The sequence below is a fragment of the Lithohypha guttulata genome (assembly GCF_036872675.1).
Source record: "Lithohypha guttulata strain CCFEE 5908 chromosome Unknown scaffold_1, whole genome shotgun sequence".
Classification (NCBI taxonomy): domain Eukaryota; kingdom Fungi; phylum Ascomycota; class Eurotiomycetes; order Chaetothyriales; family Trichomeriaceae; genus Lithohypha; species Lithohypha guttulata.
The window spans coordinates 1,864,519-1,883,647 of NW_027042750.1; the positions used below are offsets into that span (position 1 = coordinate 1,864,519).

General features: G+C 49.0%; 8 protein-coding genes across 8 annotated transcripts; 3 read left to right on the top strand and 5 right to left on the bottom strand.

Moving 5' to 3' along the window:
• Window positions 1-478: 478 nt before the first annotated feature.
• LTR64_000670 (uncharacterized protein) lies at window positions 479-3,292 on the top strand (the record flags this gene model as incomplete). The annotated part of the gene is made up of 1 exon (XM_064895054.1): window positions 479-3,292. The coding sequence occupies one exon, from the start codon at window positions 479-481 to the stop codon at window positions 3,290-3,292; it is 2,814 nt and encodes a 937-aa protein (XP_064757741.1).
• Window positions 3,293-3,616: 324 nt separating this feature from the next.
• LTR64_000671 (uncharacterized protein) lies at window positions 3,617-5,260 on the bottom strand (the record flags this gene model as incomplete). Its single annotated transcript, XM_064895055.1, has 1 exon — window positions 3,617-5,260. One exon carries the CDS (start codon window positions 5,258-5,260, stop codon window positions 3,617-3,619), a length of 1,644 nt encoding a protein of 547 aa, XP_064757742.1.
• Window positions 5,261-6,983: 1,723 nt separating this feature from the next.
• Window positions 6,984-8,096, bottom strand: LTR64_000672 (uncharacterized protein; the record flags this gene model as incomplete). The annotated part of the gene is made up of 1 exon (XM_064895056.1): window positions 6,984-8,096. One exon carries the CDS (start codon window positions 8,094-8,096, stop codon window positions 6,984-6,986), a length of 1,113 nt encoding a protein of 370 aa, XP_064757743.1.
• A 901-nt stretch (window positions 8,097-8,997) lies between these two features.
• On the bottom strand, window positions 8,998-9,489 carry LTR64_000673 (uncharacterized protein; the record flags this gene model as incomplete). Its single annotated transcript, XM_064895057.1, has 1 exon — window positions 8,998-9,489. The coding sequence occupies one exon, from the start codon at window positions 9,487-9,489 to the stop codon at window positions 8,998-9,000; it is 492 nt and encodes a 163-aa protein (XP_064757744.1).
• Window positions 9,490-9,869: 380 nt separating this feature from the next.
• On the bottom strand, window positions 9,870-12,319 carry LTR64_000674 (uncharacterized protein; the record flags this gene model as incomplete). The annotated part of the gene is made up of 2 exons (XM_064895058.1): window positions 9,870-11,538; window positions 11,574-12,319. 2 exons carry the CDS (start codon window positions 12,317-12,319, stop codon window positions 9,870-9,872), a joined length of 2,415 nt encoding a protein of 804 aa, XP_064757745.1.
• A 714-nt stretch (window positions 12,320-13,033) lies between these two features.
• LTR64_000675 (uncharacterized protein) lies at window positions 13,034-13,966 on the bottom strand (the record flags this gene model as incomplete). Its single annotated transcript, XM_064895059.1, has 2 exons — window positions 13,034-13,289; window positions 13,338-13,966. 2 exons carry the CDS (start codon window positions 13,964-13,966, stop codon window positions 13,034-13,036), a joined length of 885 nt encoding a protein of 294 aa, XP_064757746.1.
• Window positions 13,967-14,822: 856 nt separating this feature from the next.
• LTR64_000676 (uncharacterized protein) lies at window positions 14,823-16,374 on the top strand (the record flags this gene model as incomplete). The annotated part of the gene is made up of 3 exons (XM_064895060.1): window positions 14,823-15,029; window positions 15,075-15,978; window positions 16,067-16,374. 3 exons carry the CDS (start codon window positions 14,823-14,825, stop codon window positions 16,372-16,374), a joined length of 1,419 nt encoding a protein of 472 aa, XP_064757747.1.
• Window positions 16,375-16,711: 337 nt separating this feature from the next.
• On the top strand, window positions 16,712-18,649 carry LTR64_000677 (uncharacterized protein; the record flags this gene model as incomplete). Its single annotated transcript, XM_064895061.1, has 1 exon — window positions 16,712-18,649. One exon carries the CDS (start codon window positions 16,712-16,714, stop codon window positions 18,647-18,649), a length of 1,938 nt encoding a protein of 645 aa, XP_064757748.1.
• Window positions 18,650-19,129: the final 480 nt, after the last annotated feature.

Genomic DNA, 19,129 nt, shown 5'->3' on the forward strand with positions numbered 1-19,129 from the left:
GCCCCGAATGTGGAAGTTGAGCCATACCTAATCCACCACTAGTTTAAAGGCTTCCGGAGCCCTCAGCGGCAGGTGCTCATCAAGTTCGTGACTCCAGTGGCATGGATGTTGCCAGCCACCTCGCCTTCCAAGCAGAGTCACCATGTCTCTCTATCGTTTGGCCCATATGCTACAGGCAAAGACTTACCCGTTCGAGGATTCCACATCTATCGGTATATTTCCATCTAATACAATTGTTCTCGGATCTATTACTGATCCTGCTTGCGGACTCTATTCACGCCCGGACCACCCTACGAGTTTCACCAATTACTGCCCACGTACGCCAGCAGCTCACTACTATAGAACCTGGCACACGGCATAGACGTCTCAAACTGAAGCTGATATTGAAAGCTTTTAGTATACTCGATGCAATTCTTATCTCAGTGAATGGTTCTACCTTTTCCTCAGGCCTATCCAATAGTCGATTGCAAATACCACAATGAATCCTACACCCGAGAACAGCGGACAGGCATCTGCGCCGCCTGCTAGAATCGTGGCACGCTTACAACGTAGGAGCAATAGCAGGAGGAGATCGTCTGCTCATTCCTCAAGGCGCAGTTCTATCTCGTCTCTACACTCAAGAGCCTCCTCATTGTCCTGTCATGGCGGTCCATATAGTACGCATATCGCGCAACATTTGCGCCGAGCCTCGATCATCGAGAGTCGAAAGGCACGTTTAGCCGAACGAGCAGCTCATGCTGAACAGGTTCGCCTACGTGCTGCTGCCGTTAAGGCCGCTCCTCGAGCCTCAAATAGTGAAGAGAAGGCTTTGGCTGCGCAGTCTGCAAGAGAGAAGTTGCTGGCCGAAGTTGCCGCCCGTTGCGCAGAAGAGGTGCGCCGAGCAAAAGAGGTAGCTGAAGAGACGCGCGAGAAGAAAGCTGCCGAACATGCCCGACTCGAGGCTCAAATGGCCGAGAAGTTTGCTGACGCCGCAAAACGTAGATCCATGTATCAGTTGAACTCTCGTCGTCCCAGGAGAACATCGCTCACGGCTGTGGAGGAGAAGAAGGTGGACCCAGCAAGGCTGGGACGAAATGCTGCCGTCAGAATTATTCAACGAACCTGGAGAGCGTCGTATGCCAGGAGGATTGCTACCACATTTCGAGAGGCAGGAATTACTGTCACAAATTTGAAGAGCCTCGACTTTGAGGATGTCACCAAGTTGATCTCTACCGAGGATGTGATGTGTGCATCTATACGCTTAATGAGTCATTTCGGCCTCCTCGATGCTGAAACTGACAATACTGCTAGGCGCGGCGCTGCCAGAGTCTTCCTCAGTGCCTTTATGGTCGTGGCACATCCTGTACAAACATTCTCTCATGGCGGTCAAGAACCACAGGAGCAGGATCTGATTATTAAAGCACAGACACTGACGAGTGCCATCGTAGAGAATCTAAGTGCTCTAATCCAGAATCAATCCCTTTTCATTCCTAAGGACCAGCTTCAAACTATATTTCAGGACTTCACGGCCGGGTTTCATGGTTGGAAAACTCAAGATCTTGGAATACTTGCTGATGTCTGGGTTGCTTCCTTCGTTAATTTCGACCTCATCGTTCAAGCGACCAAGGAAGGCAATGATGAGAACGTGGCAGCTGACTATCAAGATGCCATCAAAACCGAACAGACAAAGATTCTGGTTCATTTGAAGCGTTTGCTTGGCCCTGAGAAAGCTCTCGAGCGTGTTCGAAGAGCTGTCAAGAAGGCTCGAAAAGACCGAGCTGCTCAGAAGGCAAACGGAACGACCGAGCATGTCCCTCGAGCATCAATGCCTGCTAACATAGACAACGAACTCCCTACAACTGCAATTCCGACACCTCCAGCAACGCCCAAAAAGGTCGATCAACCCGAGCAGGTGTCTTCGGACTTCCAAAAACTCGAGCAAACCATGACACCTATACCATCGAACAGAGAGATTGCTCACGAGATTCAGATAAATGGCAGCTTCGAAATCCGTGAAAAGCCATGGACAAAAGCAAGACAGCAATACACGCACGCTCTCAAGCAGAAAATGCGGAACACCTTACAGGCAGAAGATACAAGAACTGAGGCTAACTGGAGTTTCAGCATGGTGATTTTGGTCAAAGTCAAATTACTCCAAGTCGTCAGCCCTCGTCACGAGCTATACAACAAAATCGACATGTTCCTAGACCCAAAACTGGTCGGTCAGCAGGTTTGGAAGGGAATTTTTGTGTACAATGACTTTTTCATGACCATCGGGAATATCATTAAACAGCTCTGCTCGCCCGGTAGAGACGATCTGGTCAGAAATTTCTGCGATGATACCACAGGTGACACAATTGATCGTTTGTTCAAGCTAGTCAACATTCTTGATTTAATGGTTCTTGATTCTGTCAACGTCCAGTATAGGATAATTTCAAGAAACGTGAGGGAACTTGGCTATCAACATGAGCATATCGCCTTCCAGAAAGACCTGGATAACAACATTTGTACTCTCGAAAAGACCGAGGCGTTCTGGTCCAGGGGTAAGATAGCTACCTCAGCCATGCCTGGAACAGCATACTACTCTGCTTCCATCTATGCACGAGCGCTCACCGACCTTATCCTGTCAAATATCCATCTGACCTATGACATTGTGCCGGAAACTCTAGGTTACGACTGGTTGCGCTTACTCAAGCTGAGAGCACGAGTGCTGCATATTGTAGGTACAGCCTCTATTCTCCTTACCTCCAAGATTCGTCTGCGGCGAAACCGAGAATCTTTGTGGACTAGAGAAGCAGAGCAGCTCATGAAGCTCGACGTAATGACAATAGATGCTTCCACCATCGTCGAACAGATCGAGTCTGGACACATGATGCCAGATAGTACAAGAGTAGGCCTAATGGACTTTGTCAGCCGAGTCTTACCAACAGCAGTCAATGCCGCAACACAAGCACAAATGGCTGAAGACGAGCATGACCAGGCCATTCGCAAGAAGGTTGAATACGATCCAAAGCTTAGCCACTCCTCGAACGAAATAAACACCGTCTTCAAAGAACAAATCGCAACTTACATCCTCAAATCACTGCGAGAGCATGTCTACGCACGTCTTTCAGCTTCTGGAATAACAGAAAGGGTGCGAGTGCAAAGTAGTGCGGCTGCTACCATGGCACGGATTGGTATGCCTGAATTCTTGGCCGAGGTGAATAGTGTGGTTGATGTACTTGAGCGGGTCAAAGCTGTTGATCTAAAAGCGCATGAGAAATGGTATGACGAGATTGCGACGCGAGCCAGTCAGCCGGTAGATGTAGCATAAGGCGATGCAGGAGATCATTGGAATTTCCAAGTATACAAAGTGGTTGTGAACAGTATATCTTTACCTATTACACGAGTGTGTCTCGCTGATTGTCATAATCATACAGGCAAGGAGGCCCTTCTACAGACTTGGGGAATTCAGTCGTGCTTGCGAGTTTTTATGTTTTCCTTGTAGATATACTGTTGCTGTATTGTAAAAGTATATGGTCCGGTCTCATTCCAACAATAGATTATACATGCAAGCACACCTCATCATCTGGTTGTACATGTTCTCCTAGCTTTCATTTATACTCGTGCAGCGCCTAATGTACCACAATCACCAATCTCACTTCTTGACTTTCGAAGTCTTCTGCTTCTTACTCCCACTCTTTCCACTTTGCATGCCGTGCACATAGTCCTCCTGCCCACTCTCCCACTCCTCTTTCTTGACCTCTTCTTCTTCCCCTTCCTGCTCACCACCATCTTCCTCCTTCTTAACAACCTCTTCTTCCTCCTCCTTGACGTCCTGTCCAGCTTCTCCCTTCAACTTCCCCTGTCTAAACGCCCTTCTCAACTCACATTTACCCACACTCTTCCCACCAGCCTTACACTCATCACATTTCTTTCCATGCCCAACCATAAGTATATGTAGCCCATACTTGTCCTCATCCGGAATCCTCACCTCAAGATGCGCATGTGTCTCGTCTCTCGTTGCGCTCGCTGGTCTCCATCCTAACATTCCAGCAATTCTGTAAACATGTGTATCAACTGCAAAACTCTCCCTTTGAAGACAGAACAGCAGTACACAACTCGCTGTCTTGGGTCCAACGCCCTGAAACGAGATCAATTCCTGCATTGCTTCTTCGTCGCTCTTTTTGAATAGGTGATCGAGAGTATATTCCCCGTACTTCGATTTGACTTGCTCGAGGATACTGATAATCACGCGAGATTTGACCTGACTCAACCCACCACTTTTGATAGCTTCTTGAAGTTTCGCCTGGCCGCCTTCGACAATCGCGTCCCAAGAGTCACTCCCCCCGTAGACTTTATCCATACTCAGTTTTGCTCTAGTACTGTTCTTATCGCTCGTGTTCTGTGATAGGATTGTACGAACCAGCGCGTCAAGAACAGAAGGCGAATCACCGCATCCTGCGACGTCGGCGCGAGCAACGACTTCTTTGGGCCGGACGCGTTCGCCGTGGAGTTTTGCTAGGATGCGATGGGCTAGACGTGCTTCGTCGGGTGTTGGGTGTGGGAAGTCGGGGAAGGGGGATTTATTCGAGAATTGTGCGAATTCTTTGAGTTTCCTGGCTTGAAGGGCGGCGGCTTTGTCGGCTGGGGAGGTTGTTGTTGATGATGACGACTTTTTCTTCGATTTAGAAGCTGGAGTGGTTGCAGGGTCCGAGTCTGGAGTAGCTTTCTGAGCTTTCTTTGTAGATTTCGCTTTCGACTTCGGCGGTGTTTTCGTCTGCGTCTTCTTCGTGCTTGGACTCTTACGCTTCTTGGCTGGTTTCTCATCATCGCTAAAGTCGTCTTCCGACATTTCGTCCTCATCTTCAGACTTAATCTCACTTAGCTCACTGCCACTCTCCTCATCGTCCCCAACAACCTCATCCACCTTGGACGCAGGAGAAAACTCCATCTTCACACCCTCAATATTCCCGCCATCCCCTTTCTCGAACTTCACTCTCTTCGCCGCACTGCCCTGCCCAGCTGGTGATGTAGGTGCAGACCTCTTCGCGCTCATATTGGCTTTTCGCGGCGTTACTGAGGTTCTCTCCTCCTCTTCCTGCTTGACATCACCGCGCGTAGGAGACATGGTCGGTGTCCCGTTTGCGGTTGCGCCTGTATCGGCGTAATCAGTCTCCCATTTCTTATTGGCTTGGCGGGCACTGCGGCGGGAGGGGCCAGAGTCGGGAAGGAGAGATTCGGCTTCGGATTCTTCTTTGCCTTTTCTGGCTTTTGTTGCTGCTGCTTTGCGTGCTGGCATGATGAAATATGCGTGATGTGGGCAAGGGCTGGAGCGAGAGATGAACCAAATGGTAGCAGAAGATCTATGTGCAGAGAAGAAGCAACGGAACGATCGAAGCATGCAAGGTCTACTGATTTAGTACAGCTAAAGAACGCGTAAGGTCTAATAGCAGCTATATTACGTGTAAGCATAACGACTATCAACCACGCACGACGAGTTCGAATACTGGGATTGATGATGGCATTATTTGTGATGATGTCAGTGGATGTTTCTCCAGATCGTGTACCTTGCAGAAGCGTGACGATAATCGTATGGGATCGAGCACGCGAGTAACGCGCTAAACAATTAGTGGTCGAGCTACTCAGTTCAGGGGCTGCTCATGTACCAAGTAATGTTCTTGTGCAACAGGATGGAGGAAAGCATAGTGTTTGTTGGTCCTGGCAGGCATTTGCAAACGTTGTATGGGAATGAGCTCTTTCAGGCAATCAGCATCGCGAATAGCTGACGTCCTGCACAGAGTAGCAGTACGCGGTTTGGGAACAAATGTTGATAATACCTAGGTGAATACTATAAGCATCCCTGATCAGCGGCAACTTTCGACAATTGGGATAATCCAAGGATTAGGAGCATAAAATTGCAAGATTTCTTGTTTTTCAAAACTGGCGTCTGTCGTAGAAGAACATGCTATGAACAAACCAACCCTCTCTCTTGGTCTCCCTCTCCGTCGAACTTGGTATTCATCTCTCGCTCGTGATGTTGACCTGTAGTAGGTTGAAGGCTTGACGAAGTCGTGATTGCTATCGAAGATCACCATTGGATTGTCTGCCAAGACGATCACAGGATACTTCATTGAATCATTCTCCTTTCCCGCCTCCCTCCTTGCGCCCTCATTTCCTGCATAATCTCACGAGGTAGAGTGTCCATCCGGTGTCTCTTGTGTACTATCCAGTCGCTTGACGACTGCTGATAACCTCTCGACCTCACGCCTGCTTTCTGCGAGACGAGCTCTCAGGTCGTTGCATCTTTGACGTGACTCAGCGAGCGCAATCTCCAGTCCTCCGTTGCTGTCTCTGAATACACCGAGCAATTCACGTTACCTCTCATAACTTGACTGAATAGCGACGTTCAGCGCTGTCACATCCTCGTAAAGACGCCGTCTATACTCAATTTCCTCACGGTAGAACGCTGTCAGAGACTGTTCATGTCTTAGTCGTTCCAGGAGATCCTCAGATGGTGGGATGGAGTCTTGTGTCGGAAAGTCTATCGTGCTCGTGATCGTCGTGAAGTCATTGGTACCACTCGTATCTGTTGTGTGCATTGTGGTTGTGATTCGTATGCGTGGTCGCCGTTGTGCCCTTGGGCTCGAGCGTGGCATTCTTGTATTCAGACGTCGCCTGGAAGCACGAGTTGATGATCTGGATGAATTGTTGTGATTGTCTATGGAGGTGATCAAAGATCAAAGGTGCAGTTTGTGACTGGTCAGTTGAATCCTTGGGAACAATATTTGATTGCGAAGGACGCCAAGCCGGTTCGTCGAAGTCGTTATGGTGTAAGAAAACCGATGTGAGTCAGGCTCAGTCGAGGCCATAAAGATGTTATGCGGCACAGTAGATCAGAGTGAGCTACCAGATAGTGACACAAAGTGATATCGTGATATGTGTATAGAAGTGCGTCTTCTAGCCGTGTAAGCACTTTTATAGCCAGTGAAAGGCAACTCGTGCATCCCCGACTTCAGTACCGTTCACGTGAGGGCAACCAGTATCTCTAGCTCGTCCATAAAAGACTCGGGCATTGTCAAGCCGTGAAGCTCCGTACCAGCTAAGGTTGCTTTTGCCTCGTCTTCCAGCAGATCTCTGGCTTCTCTCAAAAAACGTGGATTCAAATGGTTGGTGATCTCACAAATAGTCATCTTATCGAAGGCATTTCGAGTGTCCCGATCACAGGCATACTCCTTGTCCACCGGAGTCGATAGGGTGGATACATTGTCGATTGTCTTGGTTTCTCTTAATGCTTGGTCTGGAAGACTCAGGATACGCCATCTATAACCGTCCAAGTACTGAAGGCGTGTAGCTTGTGCTTCGTACTCGGCGTCTTTCTTAAGAACGGCTCGCCGCTTATGTTCAAGTGTGCCCAGCGTGACAATGAAGTAAAGTCGAGATGTCATTGCCACGTCCGCGTCGTCTTCTATAAAGGTACCTTCCATTATCAAGTTGTGAAAGTCACGATTTTCAAGCACCACCAGCACACCCAACTCGAAAGCTCGTACTTTGAGCATTGGTGACAATTTCGGTAAGTAGCCTCTTCCGGTACTGTTGAATGCCACTGAAATGCTGTCCATTACAACTACCACAGGCGAGTCAGCGGGACATAGGATATCGAATGCTCTGGCGAGAACAAGGCGGACTGAAGCTGCTCCGTAAGTGCCGAAGACGTTTTGGCTTGCTCGTAGGGCGAACATCATGCGTTGGTCAATACCCTCATCCTGAATTAGAAACTGCTCGGTAATTGTCAGGTAGATGTCTAGCAAGATGACACCATACTCGAGCATGCAACAATGAACTGCTTTATCGCCGACAAGCGATAGTTTCTTGACAGCTTTATTGACTTCTTCGGTCAACTCTGCCGCTCCCTGTAAGCCGATGTTTTCCATTCGCACTGCGTCGTCAAGGCCGTAGATAGCAGCGATTTCAGCGAACTGGTTCTCAATTGTCTGACACTTCAGACTATGCATTTGAGTAATGGCCAGGAAGCGTTTGTTTACGAGCTTGAGTGTAGTTAATCCTTCGCAAGCCTGATATGGCACAAAAGCAAGGATCATGAGTAGCATTTCATCGGGTATGTCATTGATACCCATAGTGATGGTCAGAGACGAAACCGTACTGAGATACAATTCGTATTATCGATAGGCTGTGATTGAAGGAACTGGGAGCACCTCAATTACATAGAGGAAACGTGGACGGCGTACAGAGAAACTGTGAGCTTAGCAGTACCGCAAATCTTGATTGTAAGATCAATCACGACAAATGGTTAGACTTGAGGACAATAGGACACTGCATGTGACCTAGACCGAAGCGCGATTGAGAAGATGTCGGAGCTCTGCACGAGAATGTGTGGAAACAGCTTGCAACCTCACTTACCTCGTGCGAAGTACATAATTGCAGTTACACTCTCTGTTATGCCAAGAACAAAAAAGCAGGAAGGAAGGAATGCCTGCCTATATGTGCACCTGCTATTGTTTCGTGATTCAGCGCTGGACGCAAAGATGTGTTATCATTTTCCCAAGTTAGAGGTCGTATGCTCAACAAACAAATATGTTTGATCTGCCCAAGCTCGTTCCGTCTGCAGTGTTGCTTGCTAGTTGATCAAGTAGAATCATTGGTGCTAGAGCTACGTGTGTCGTCGCGATGGAGCTTTAGATCATGCCTGCCAGTACCTGCCGGTAATTACTCCAAAAGAATCCAGACAACTTTAGTGGTGGAATGAGGATGAAAGGAGGGAACAGCTCACACGAAATTCAGCAAACTTCTCCTGAGAATTAACGTCATCCAAGCTCCCACGAGCTTATTCGTATTAGCGTGCATGCCTCGAAAGAAGATAGCCCTACATAATTGGAACGAGCGAATCTTAATTGTAGAGCAGTATTTTCCAAATAATTTCATTCAGAGCGCTACATGTTCTACCATGAGGCAGCAGCACTCAAATTTCTACTCATCCGTAGCAGGTTATCGAAGCCTCTTCCAGAAAAGGTGACTTCACTAGTACAGCTTGTAATCACCATGCCGATTCTGGTACCAACTCCGTCCATCGCTGCGAACGCCAGCAGTACTTTCCCGTCGGTCCCTCACTCCAAGGGCATCAAACTCTCGTCGATCCTCTGTGCGTGACATTGTCGATGGTCGTCGTGGCGGCGTAAAAGCAGGAGACCTGCTGCGCTCTTGTCGAGACGAGCCTCTACTTTGGTAGTAATCGGCTCGCCGTGCCCTGCTGCTGCCGATGTTAGCATCGCGGGCGGCGCAGTTTTTCCGCTCATACTCGGCTGCCCTTAGACCAGCTTCGTATTCTCTCCACCGAGCAGCTTCGTATTCTTTCTTCCGGGCAGCTTCGTGGGCTCTCCTTCGAGCAGCTTCACGTTTTTTCATGTCTTCCTCCTCTCTCCACTCCTGTCTGCGGGCTCTTTCCCTCTGCTTAGGCGTGTCGCGTGCATTGTGGCGTCGGATCAGCTCGCGAATCTCGTCTGGGACAGTCATCGTTGCGAGGGAAGACGAAATCGAAGAATTCTCTTTCCTTACTGTGGTGATAAGAGTGTCTAGTGAATTTGTCAGTTCTGAGTACTGATTGTAGTTCTGTTGTTTCGCTGTATATGTTTTTGGAGCAAGTTTCGACATCGGTCTGGTACCATGTCGGCTATATATGGTTCTTGCGCAACATATTTCCAAGTACTTGGTCTTTTGGTGAAATGAGCAGTAGACAATGCGTGTTGTTAGCCACGAGATGGACTATTGTTTGAAATTAACAATGAATGTATACGAGCTTTCAATGTAGCCATTGTTTAATCGCTTGTTAGGTGGTCTAAGCCAGGCAGCAAGTCCTATCTGTCGTCGGACGATCGAGTTGACCGGGACGAATATTAACGATACTTCTTCCCAGGGTCTGGCATCGGTACCGTGTATTCCGTAAATGCACAATGGCCAGCTCCTTCTTCAGCATCCTCGTTATCTCCCACACCACCATCCGGATTCCGTGTCGCGCCCCAAGTCAATGGCATGGTGGCCACACTCTCCTCCTGCAGATGCTCAAATGACGTATACTTCTTCGATTTCAATGGTCCATTGCTTTCAGGGTGACACATCGCGCTAAGAACCGCCGATTTGTTGCCATGAACTGGAATACGGTTGTCAAGCCATCGATAGGCATTGATGACCTGAGCCAGAATCATGAGAGCGCCAACACAGCACGTTGTAAGGTTAGCAACAGGAGAGAAGCCGACATCGGTGAAACTTTCAGATTCCGACACGTCACCAAGCGCGTTGTAGTATCGAAGACGTGCGAGAAAGATTGATTGCGAGATTAGGAAGTGCATAGCTATGAGGAGAGCTGTTAATGGTATGCCGTATCGATAGGGCAGTTGAAGGTAGTAAGTAGACCGTTGTTGGCCACGAGGCCATGTTACACGCAGTGACTTGCGATCCGTAAGATATGAAGCCCATTCCAGTGCGGCGCATTGAGCTGTATACAGTGCATTGTAAAGGAAGTACGTGGTGGATAACGCGAGCTGAAAAGAGTTGGCGACAAGGACGTCCTTGATCAAGCCTATGCCAGAGTCACCTCCAAGACCTAATATCATGCCGGAATCAACCTGTCCAAACTTCATGCGGAGAACTTCAGACGTCCGGTAATCAGTTGCGAGCGAAAACGACAAGCCAAAGAGTGTAAATCCAAGGATCAGGTAGAGTGTACACAAGATTATTGTCCACCACCAACGCGTTGCGCTTGTAGCGGAGTACAGTCTAGCCTTGGGCTTCCTATCGTATGTCACGTCGTATTTCATCGTTGAGTCACGCCAGACACCAGCACGAACTGCAGCGCCATCTAGTAGGCAGAACCCTTTCGTTGTTTCGTCTGGCTGATCCAGAAAAGACGAAACGGCATCTCCGATGGTGGCCAAAATGGGTTCCTTGAGATTCCAAAGAGATCGAGCTGCAGCACACATGCAGGCGAGTTTGATGGCATTGCATATGATGACGACATAAATGATATAGGAAACGTATTGGAGTTGACACGTCGACATTTTGGTGACTTGACTGTAACAATACTCAACTGGATAACCAAGGAGAGTGAAGTTACCGATCTTCGCCTGCTGTTTGAATTCAGTAACATTCCGGTAGTAAGGATAGTCTCCAAGCTCGTTCCATCCTGGTTTCCAGTCAGTGTCGAGCGCTACTACCGAAGAACCGTTCCATAGCTGCCTGTAATACCCGCACCTGCTCATATTCAGCGTTGTATCAGGCTTCGTAACCAGAATTAGACTTCTCCTCGTATTGATGTAATCGACATTATACGCATTAAAGCAATCCAAAGCCTCCAACCTTTCATACTGGCCGGCCTTATAACCGCCGTAGATGACTTGTATGTTGTCAGATGGTAAGGTGTAGCCATTACAGTAAGAGCTCGTGTCATTTGGAGGCGCCTGCCAGCTGGCACCACTAAGGAAGCTTTCATTACGGCAAGCCATGTAAAAAGATTTGTGCCATTTGTCGCAAAGAGAGTAGAGTTCCAGCTGCGTCAGGGTTAGAAGCCTGCTCGTACGAGTATAAAATCATGGCTGACTTACAGAAGATGCAGTGGTAACGTGCTCAAGCAGAGCAACCACCAGAGGATACCCTTCCATCTCTGCAAGTGAGCTAAATTCTTCCAGCTAGGTATGCCGATGTCGAGAGGTTTGCGCTTTGCATGAGCAGCATTGACCTCGCTTCGTGTGGGGGAGCTGAGGCATTGCATTGTGAAGCTGCTTGCAGCTAAAAGCGCTGTGCCGAGAAAGTTGATGGTCAAATGGAGAGCAGTGTTCCATCGCTTGACTAGATTACAGTCTCCAGTGTAAATGGTGCCAATGCCGTCTACAGCAGGAAACTTGGCACCCATCACTACTGCAAACATGGTGTTGACCAGAAGGACAATGCCAGTCACGATAGCCGCTAAGATTACGGCTTTTCGCCAGCCACGAAACGGATTCTTGGTCGGTCCATCCTCGACGGCGTATGGATTTAGGCTTACATACCTGCCTAACTTGCTACCACGCAACTCGTCCAGGTACTTTTGAAGACCTTCGCCTGAATGTGCATCATCATCGACAATTCTACTTGTGACGCGAACGGAGTGCTTGACTGTGTCGTCGTACCGAGGGCTATAAGCGGTATTGATGTGATTGAGAAGCGTATGCGTGTCTTCTTCACTTTGTTGCTTGTCTTCACTACTTGACTCGATGTAAGAGAGCTCCACATTCGACGTGAAAGGCGAATCGAGACGATAATCTGTTATATCACTGTCGTAGAAAGGCCTTGAATGAGGACGCTGTGCCATTTTCGTCCTCAAGCTTGTTATTAAGCACGCCCAACGAGATGCGCAGATGAGCTTGTTGTAGCCATGAATAGTGATGAAGCCAGAACGAAAATCACGCTGAAGTGTACAGCGAGAGATTACAAACCGGTCCAGAAAGTTAGTCGAAACACCACCAGTCCCACACGGGAGGACTATGGGACTCGTGAACAGTTTCGCTACTGTGGCGTACTATAGTTCCTGCAGCTGCGATAGGCGAGACGAGTCCATACTCAAGGTGCATTCGACCTGCTGTACAGTACGCGAGCAGCGGCACTATTTTCATCAGCCACTAGCCAACACTTGAAACCGCGAAATGATCGGCGCTGAAATTGGACAAGGAATACGAGGGTGGACATCACACCACGATCGAGAAATCTGGTTGGACGTTCCAGAGCCTGTGCTTTGAACCCGAACCGGACAGAGTTCTTGCCCATGCGAATTGTTCTTGGCACATCTTGATTACACGCTACTTGAGTAACAAGCACCGACCCTTCCAGCCTATCCTTGCACGCGTCGGGTCGCGCAAGATTTTGAGCAAACGTCGCTTCGTGGAACAGAACTCGACTCTTTCATGACCTCCTATGCTGGGAACTCTGAATCCATTTCGAAATCTTACACGGAAGCATTCTCACTGGAGTACTTCGATGCTAGCTGACAGGATAAATATCATTTATACCTGGTGAACCGACTAACAGCTCAATCCAAGTCCAAAGGATTCCTCTCGAGATACTCCTCAAAAGTCGTAAGCTTGCCCCTCGCGTTATCTGCTGCCCATGCGACCAGTTCCTCCGTGTTCGGGCCATAGTAGCCGAAATCCTGTTGGTACAACATCATCTCGATAAGGACATCTGCATAAGGTACTGGCGGTAGGAAACCTTTGAATACGTCCTCAGGCAATTGCTTGTACACGACATTCTCGCCAGTAGCCTCGGACAGAATTGCCGCTTGCTGGCTGTAAGTGTACAACTTGGTTGCTGCGCAGAAAACCTTGGATTCGTACTTATCTGGATCTGCCAGGATGGCACCAACAAACTTGCCAGTGTCGCTTGCAGTTTCGATCATCGGCAATTGTGTGTTGGGACTAACGTGACGGGATATTGAGTAGGTACCATCGGGCATTTTCCTGGGCTTCAGGATCTGCTGGTAATTCTGCATAAAGGACCCTGGTGCGAAGAAAGCACTTCTGATAGGTTGCTGACGGATGTACTGTTCGACCTCGGCCTTTCCATCGAAGCCCGCAACCTTGGTATACTTGCCACCCGAGATCTCCTTGACATGGGGCAAGGTGCTGAAGATGTAGTACTTCACTCCCTCGCTAACTGCAGCGTCGACCATGACTCGACCTTGTCGGGTTTCGCTGCCTTTGATATCTTTGAAGTCAGGAACCGTAATAGCAAACACTGTATGTGCACCCTTCAAAGCAGCTCGAACCGTGTGTTCGTCATCCACGTTTGCTGCCACAATCTCGACACCCTTCGCCACAAGAGCCTGCGCAGACTGAGATGTTATGTCGCGGGTGACAGCTCGGACGTTGTACTCCTTCGACAGTTCGGGGTCATTGACAACAAAATCCACTACCGATCCGCCCTGCTGGCCTGTTGCACCGAAGACGACAAGAGTCTTGCTCATGTTGACTATTTTCGTGTTCACTTAGTCTTACCAGTACTGTGCTTCTAGAGGATTTGGTCGTGGTAGTCCTAACAGACACACTCCACGGCTGACAGAGACCTCCATCTTATATCTTCGCAGTGTGGACTTTGTTCGTGGTGCTGGTGACACCGGATCGGACATATCATAATAGCCATTTCTCCAGATACGAGCTGAGGCTAGCGCGAATATATAGTGGAGCCAGATCTTAGTCTCGCTGGGTGTGCATGATCGAGCAGCCACACAGTCGTACTGCGGCGCCCGTTGCTGGCGTAGTTCACCCGAGCACATACTCACCCGCCAAGAATTTTTTTGCATTGAAATTGGCCGGATCTACCCAAATTCCTGAAGTGAAACTCGGTCTGGATTCTGGCTCACCCGAATGGAGAGCTGGACAACCATGGCTGAACATACTCAGTCAAGAGGACTAAGAACATCTCGGAGATATCGCTTCACCAACGTCAATATGGATATAGGGCTACACGATCCAGGCGAGACACTCTTCGGTGGTACTGGTCTCGCCTCTCCACTTCAGCGACTTTAGCCCAAGCTGGACACTTGGGGAGTAAGTGTACCTTAGTATGGTATTCACGTAGTTCTCTATGCAAAAGCATCAGTTTGCTGTTGCTCCGACATCGAGAAGGCTTTCCTAAGCACGAGTCAATCTGAGATCTGGATCTTGCATGCTGTGTCGTCAGATGGAGTGAATTGCCTTGGCGCAGCGGGGTTGACCGCCATCGGACCGGCAAACGAGATCTGCTCGCGTCATGAAATGCAAGATGGTGCTGAAAAGCTGCGCATTGCTTCGACACTGAATGTCTTGGGGTTTCAACACAGGATGAAGAATGAAGATGACCAACCGGTTGTTTTAACGCACATCGATTCAAACAATGGCAGTCGTACGTCGCCAGTGTCTTTAGCAGAACCATTCGCAGCCAATTTGAATGTCGTCAGCCAAGTAGATGTACCTCCTAATGGAGGTTATGGCTGGGTCTGCACTGCCTGTGTGTTTTTAATCAATGCTCATACATGGGGTGTTAATAGTGTAAGTGTTATACATCTACAGATAGAACAGAATTGACGGTCACAGGCTTGGGGCATCTTCCTGTCGCATTACCTTCAGAATTCAACCTTTCCAGGCACAAGTCAATTTTCGTATGCTATAATTGGAGGTCTCGGAATAGCTTGTGCTTGTCTGGTGTCGCCAGCCGTCAATGTTTCGATGCGATTGTACGGTACAACCGTCACGCTCACGATCGGGACCATCCTTGTGTTTTTGTCGTTGTTCACCGCTTCATATGCTTCCCGAATATGGCATCTGTTCCTGAGCCAGGCAGTATGTTTCGGCTGTGGTATGGGCTTCACGTATATCCCTGCGACCGCTGTTCTTCCGCAATGGTTCTCCACACGACGATCTCTTGCCGTTGGCATTGCGGCATCTGGAGTGGGGTTTGGAGGAGTCGCATACAATCTGATCGCTGGTGCTGCTGCGCAGTCAGTAGGGCTACCATGGACGTATCGCATACTAGCACTGTGCTCATTGGCCGTCAACGGTGTCTGCTCCCTGCTCATACGTGACAGGAACAAGCTAGTCAAGCCCAAGCAAGATGCATTCGACTGGAGAGAGCTTGGTCACATTGAGGTAATCTTCGTGATTGTTTGGGGCTTTCTATCCGAGCTCGGATATGTTGTATTGTTTTACTCGCTGCCACATTACGCAACGACCATTGGACTGAGTCAAAGTCAGGGATCGGTGGCTGGAGCTCTTCTCAATGTTGGTATCGGGGTCGGCAGACCGTTGGTGGGCTGGATGAGTGACAGATGGGGAAGGATCAATATGGCAGCTTTGATGACAGCGTCTTGTGGTATCTGCTGCCTTGCTTTGTGGGTACCGGCGAAAGACTATGGCACACTGATTGCTTTCGCTCTGCTAGCTGGGTTCGGTGCTGGTAACTTCTGGGGTACGGTGTCGAGTGTTATGGCGGAAGTGGTCGGTAAGTGTTCTCTCAAACTCGTGCCGGTTCTCACGAAGAATCGTCTACGAGTTTGGCCGATACGATTTTCTGAGCTAACATTTGGCAGGGTTGCAACGATTGCCCACAGCATTCGGTGTCATGATGATTGTCCTGGCCTCTCCTACCACATTCGCCGAACCTATCGCCTTGGAGATGACAGCTGTCTCAGGATACAAAGCGGCTCAAATCTTCGTCGGATTCATGTTCATAGGAGCTGCTGGAAGCGTGTGGTTCTTGCGATCGTGGAAGATCACGGAGATCGAGGAGAAGGCGAAACGCGAAGAAGCAGGCGACTTCGAATGGGGTCTGTCCAGGTTTCATGCCGGAAAAGCTTGGCTGGAGCCACGCAAACTGATCAAAAGATGTCGCGTGTAACCAGATTCATGGCACGGTACAAATACACATCTTAATGCAGATATTAACAATGGACCCTTGATCAGCAGCATTGAAAGTAACCAGTAAAGAAGTCTGCGAAAATCGTTAGCAGAAACCGTGCTTGAACCTTCGCCGCCTGAACCACCAATGTAACATGTAACAGTGACTGTATGGAAGCAAGGACGACGAGAAAGCGAATGGCGAAGCGACAACCACGTTAATAAGTAGAAGTCAAGTGGCCGAGTGGATCCCTCTTCACACGCTCAATTTTGGGTTCCTTATCTTGAGGCTTCCTACACCTGTGGCTGATCAAGGCTACCAACCAAACTTGAACACCATGTCCGAAGAGCTGGAAAAATCTCGGAGTCCTTATCTACGGCCAGACTTTCAGCGTGAGAGCCTCGAATGGAAGCAGCTCAACGGATCGTGGAGTTTTGCTTTCGACGACAAAGACGAAGGACTTCACCAATGGATGCTGCCTGAGGGCCTGCCCGACGACAAACCCCAGAAGATAAATGTGCCTTTCGTGTATCAGACTCCTGCATCTGGCATCGACAAGCAGCAGGCCCATCCAATAGTTTGGTACCAGACCGAGATATCCAGCATCACTGGCTCTTCGACAGCGAAGACATCCCGCACGCTATTGAGATTTGGTGCTGTCGATTACGAAGCAACAGTATGGCTTGCTGGCCAACTAGTAGGTAAGCATCGTGGAGGTCATGTCCCCTTTGACTTCGACGTGACCGAGCTGCTAAATGATGGAGCGCCGAAAGTGTTGACTGTTCGTGTCTGGGATGCTCCGACTGACCTTACCCAACCTCGAGGCAAGCAGTACTGGGGGCCCAAACCTGAAAGCATCTTCTACACGCCCTCAACAGGCATATGGCAGTCCGTCTGGCTTGAGAACGTTCCGAGCAGCCGTATTGCGGATAGCAGCCATGGCACAACCATCAAGGCAAATAACATCGAGACAGGCGAGATCGAAGCCGAGGTCTCTGCCATTGGTCGATTTGAGAAACCTTGCCAAATCAGAATCACTGCAAGCCTTGCTGGCACAGAGATTGCGAAAAGTGATCCTACCGAAGTTAGCATAGAGACAGGTTTGGCAAAGTTAAAGCTGTGCCTTCGCCTGAAGGACGAACGTTTAAATAGTATGCCGAAGGACTTCCTTGACGCCCACCCTGCATCCGATGAGACATGTTGGCACAACAAGCTCGCCCTCTGGTCACCAGAACACCCTATCCTCTACGATTTGACCATCACACTATCCTCTGCCAACGGTGACATCCTCGACGAAGTCAAGACCTACACCGGTATGCGCTCCATCTCCTGGAACAACAACGACGGCACGTTCCGCCTCAACAATCGTCCTTACTTCCAAGCTCTAGTCCTTGACCAAGGCTACTGGCCACACACAAACATGACTCCTCCCGATCCTCAATCATGCAAACAAGACATCCTCCTATCTAAAGCAATGGGCTTCAACGGCTGCAGAAAACACCAAAAAGTCGAATCTCCTGAATTCCTCTACTGGGCTGACAAACTCGGCTACCTAGTCTGGGGCGAGATAGCAAACGCGTATGAGTTCAGCACACAATACGTCGACCGCTTCGACCAGGAATGGAAAGAGGCTGTTCGCAGAGACATAAACCATCCCTGCATCGTGGCATGGACACCCGTGAACGAAACCTGGGGCTACGGCAACTTAGCAAACAGCGAGACCGAACAAAACCACATCAGAAGCCTGTACTACACAACCAAAACCCTCGACCCAACCCGCCCGGTCAACGACAACTGCGGTTGGGAACACGTCTGCACAGACCTAACCACCTTCCACGACTACAGCGACGGTCCACAACTGCAAAACATCTGCTCAAGCATGACCACTATCCTCGAACCCCACGGCGGTCGACCCATGTGCGTTGGCGGCGCACAACACAAACACGGCGCTCCAGTGATATGCACTGAGTTCGGAGGCGTCAATATTAAACCGCAACAAGGCGACAAAGAAATCGAAGGAAGCTGGGGGTATACCACGGCCTCAGACGCGAATGACCTGCTTGAGCGCGTGAGAAGGCTTATGCTCGGAGTCGTTGAGGGAGGACATTGTTGCGGGTTCGTGTATACTCAGTTGACGGATATTGAACAGGAGACGAATGGACTATATACGTTTGATAGGAAAGAGAAACTGCCTGCGGCCGAGGTTAAGAAGATTATTGAGGAGGCCAAGAGGATTTATTTCGAGAGCTTGGAGGAAGTAAGAAAAATAAAGTAAGAAGTTTTCGTGCCATGTACATCACATGCGTTGATGTATCGAGCGAATTGTTCAGTCGTTAGTAGTGCTGCGGACCACGGTCAGTCAATTAATATGGTAAAAGGATTGCTTGGATTATGCTTGAGTATCCTAAAGTACGCTGGAGCTTCTTTAAGTTCCCTTGAGCTTTCTGGAGTTTACTACCTTGGACTTCAGCGAAATGCGCCACAACGACTCGGTATTTTCTGAGGTTAAATACGACGGTTCGGAGCTTGAGACGTCCTACTCGCAACATCTGTTTGTAGCTCACTACGACAAGCGCGATCGATATCGTAGTTTATACACTTCCTATTAGAACACAAGAAATTCAGGCAAAATCAAGCGTGTGCTCTACCGATCGGATAGGAACGTGCTGTACTTTTTCGTAACAAATTCAATTTGTTGCGCTAAATGTGCTTGCCAGACATACCATCCAACACAGGAGACATCACACAGCAGTTC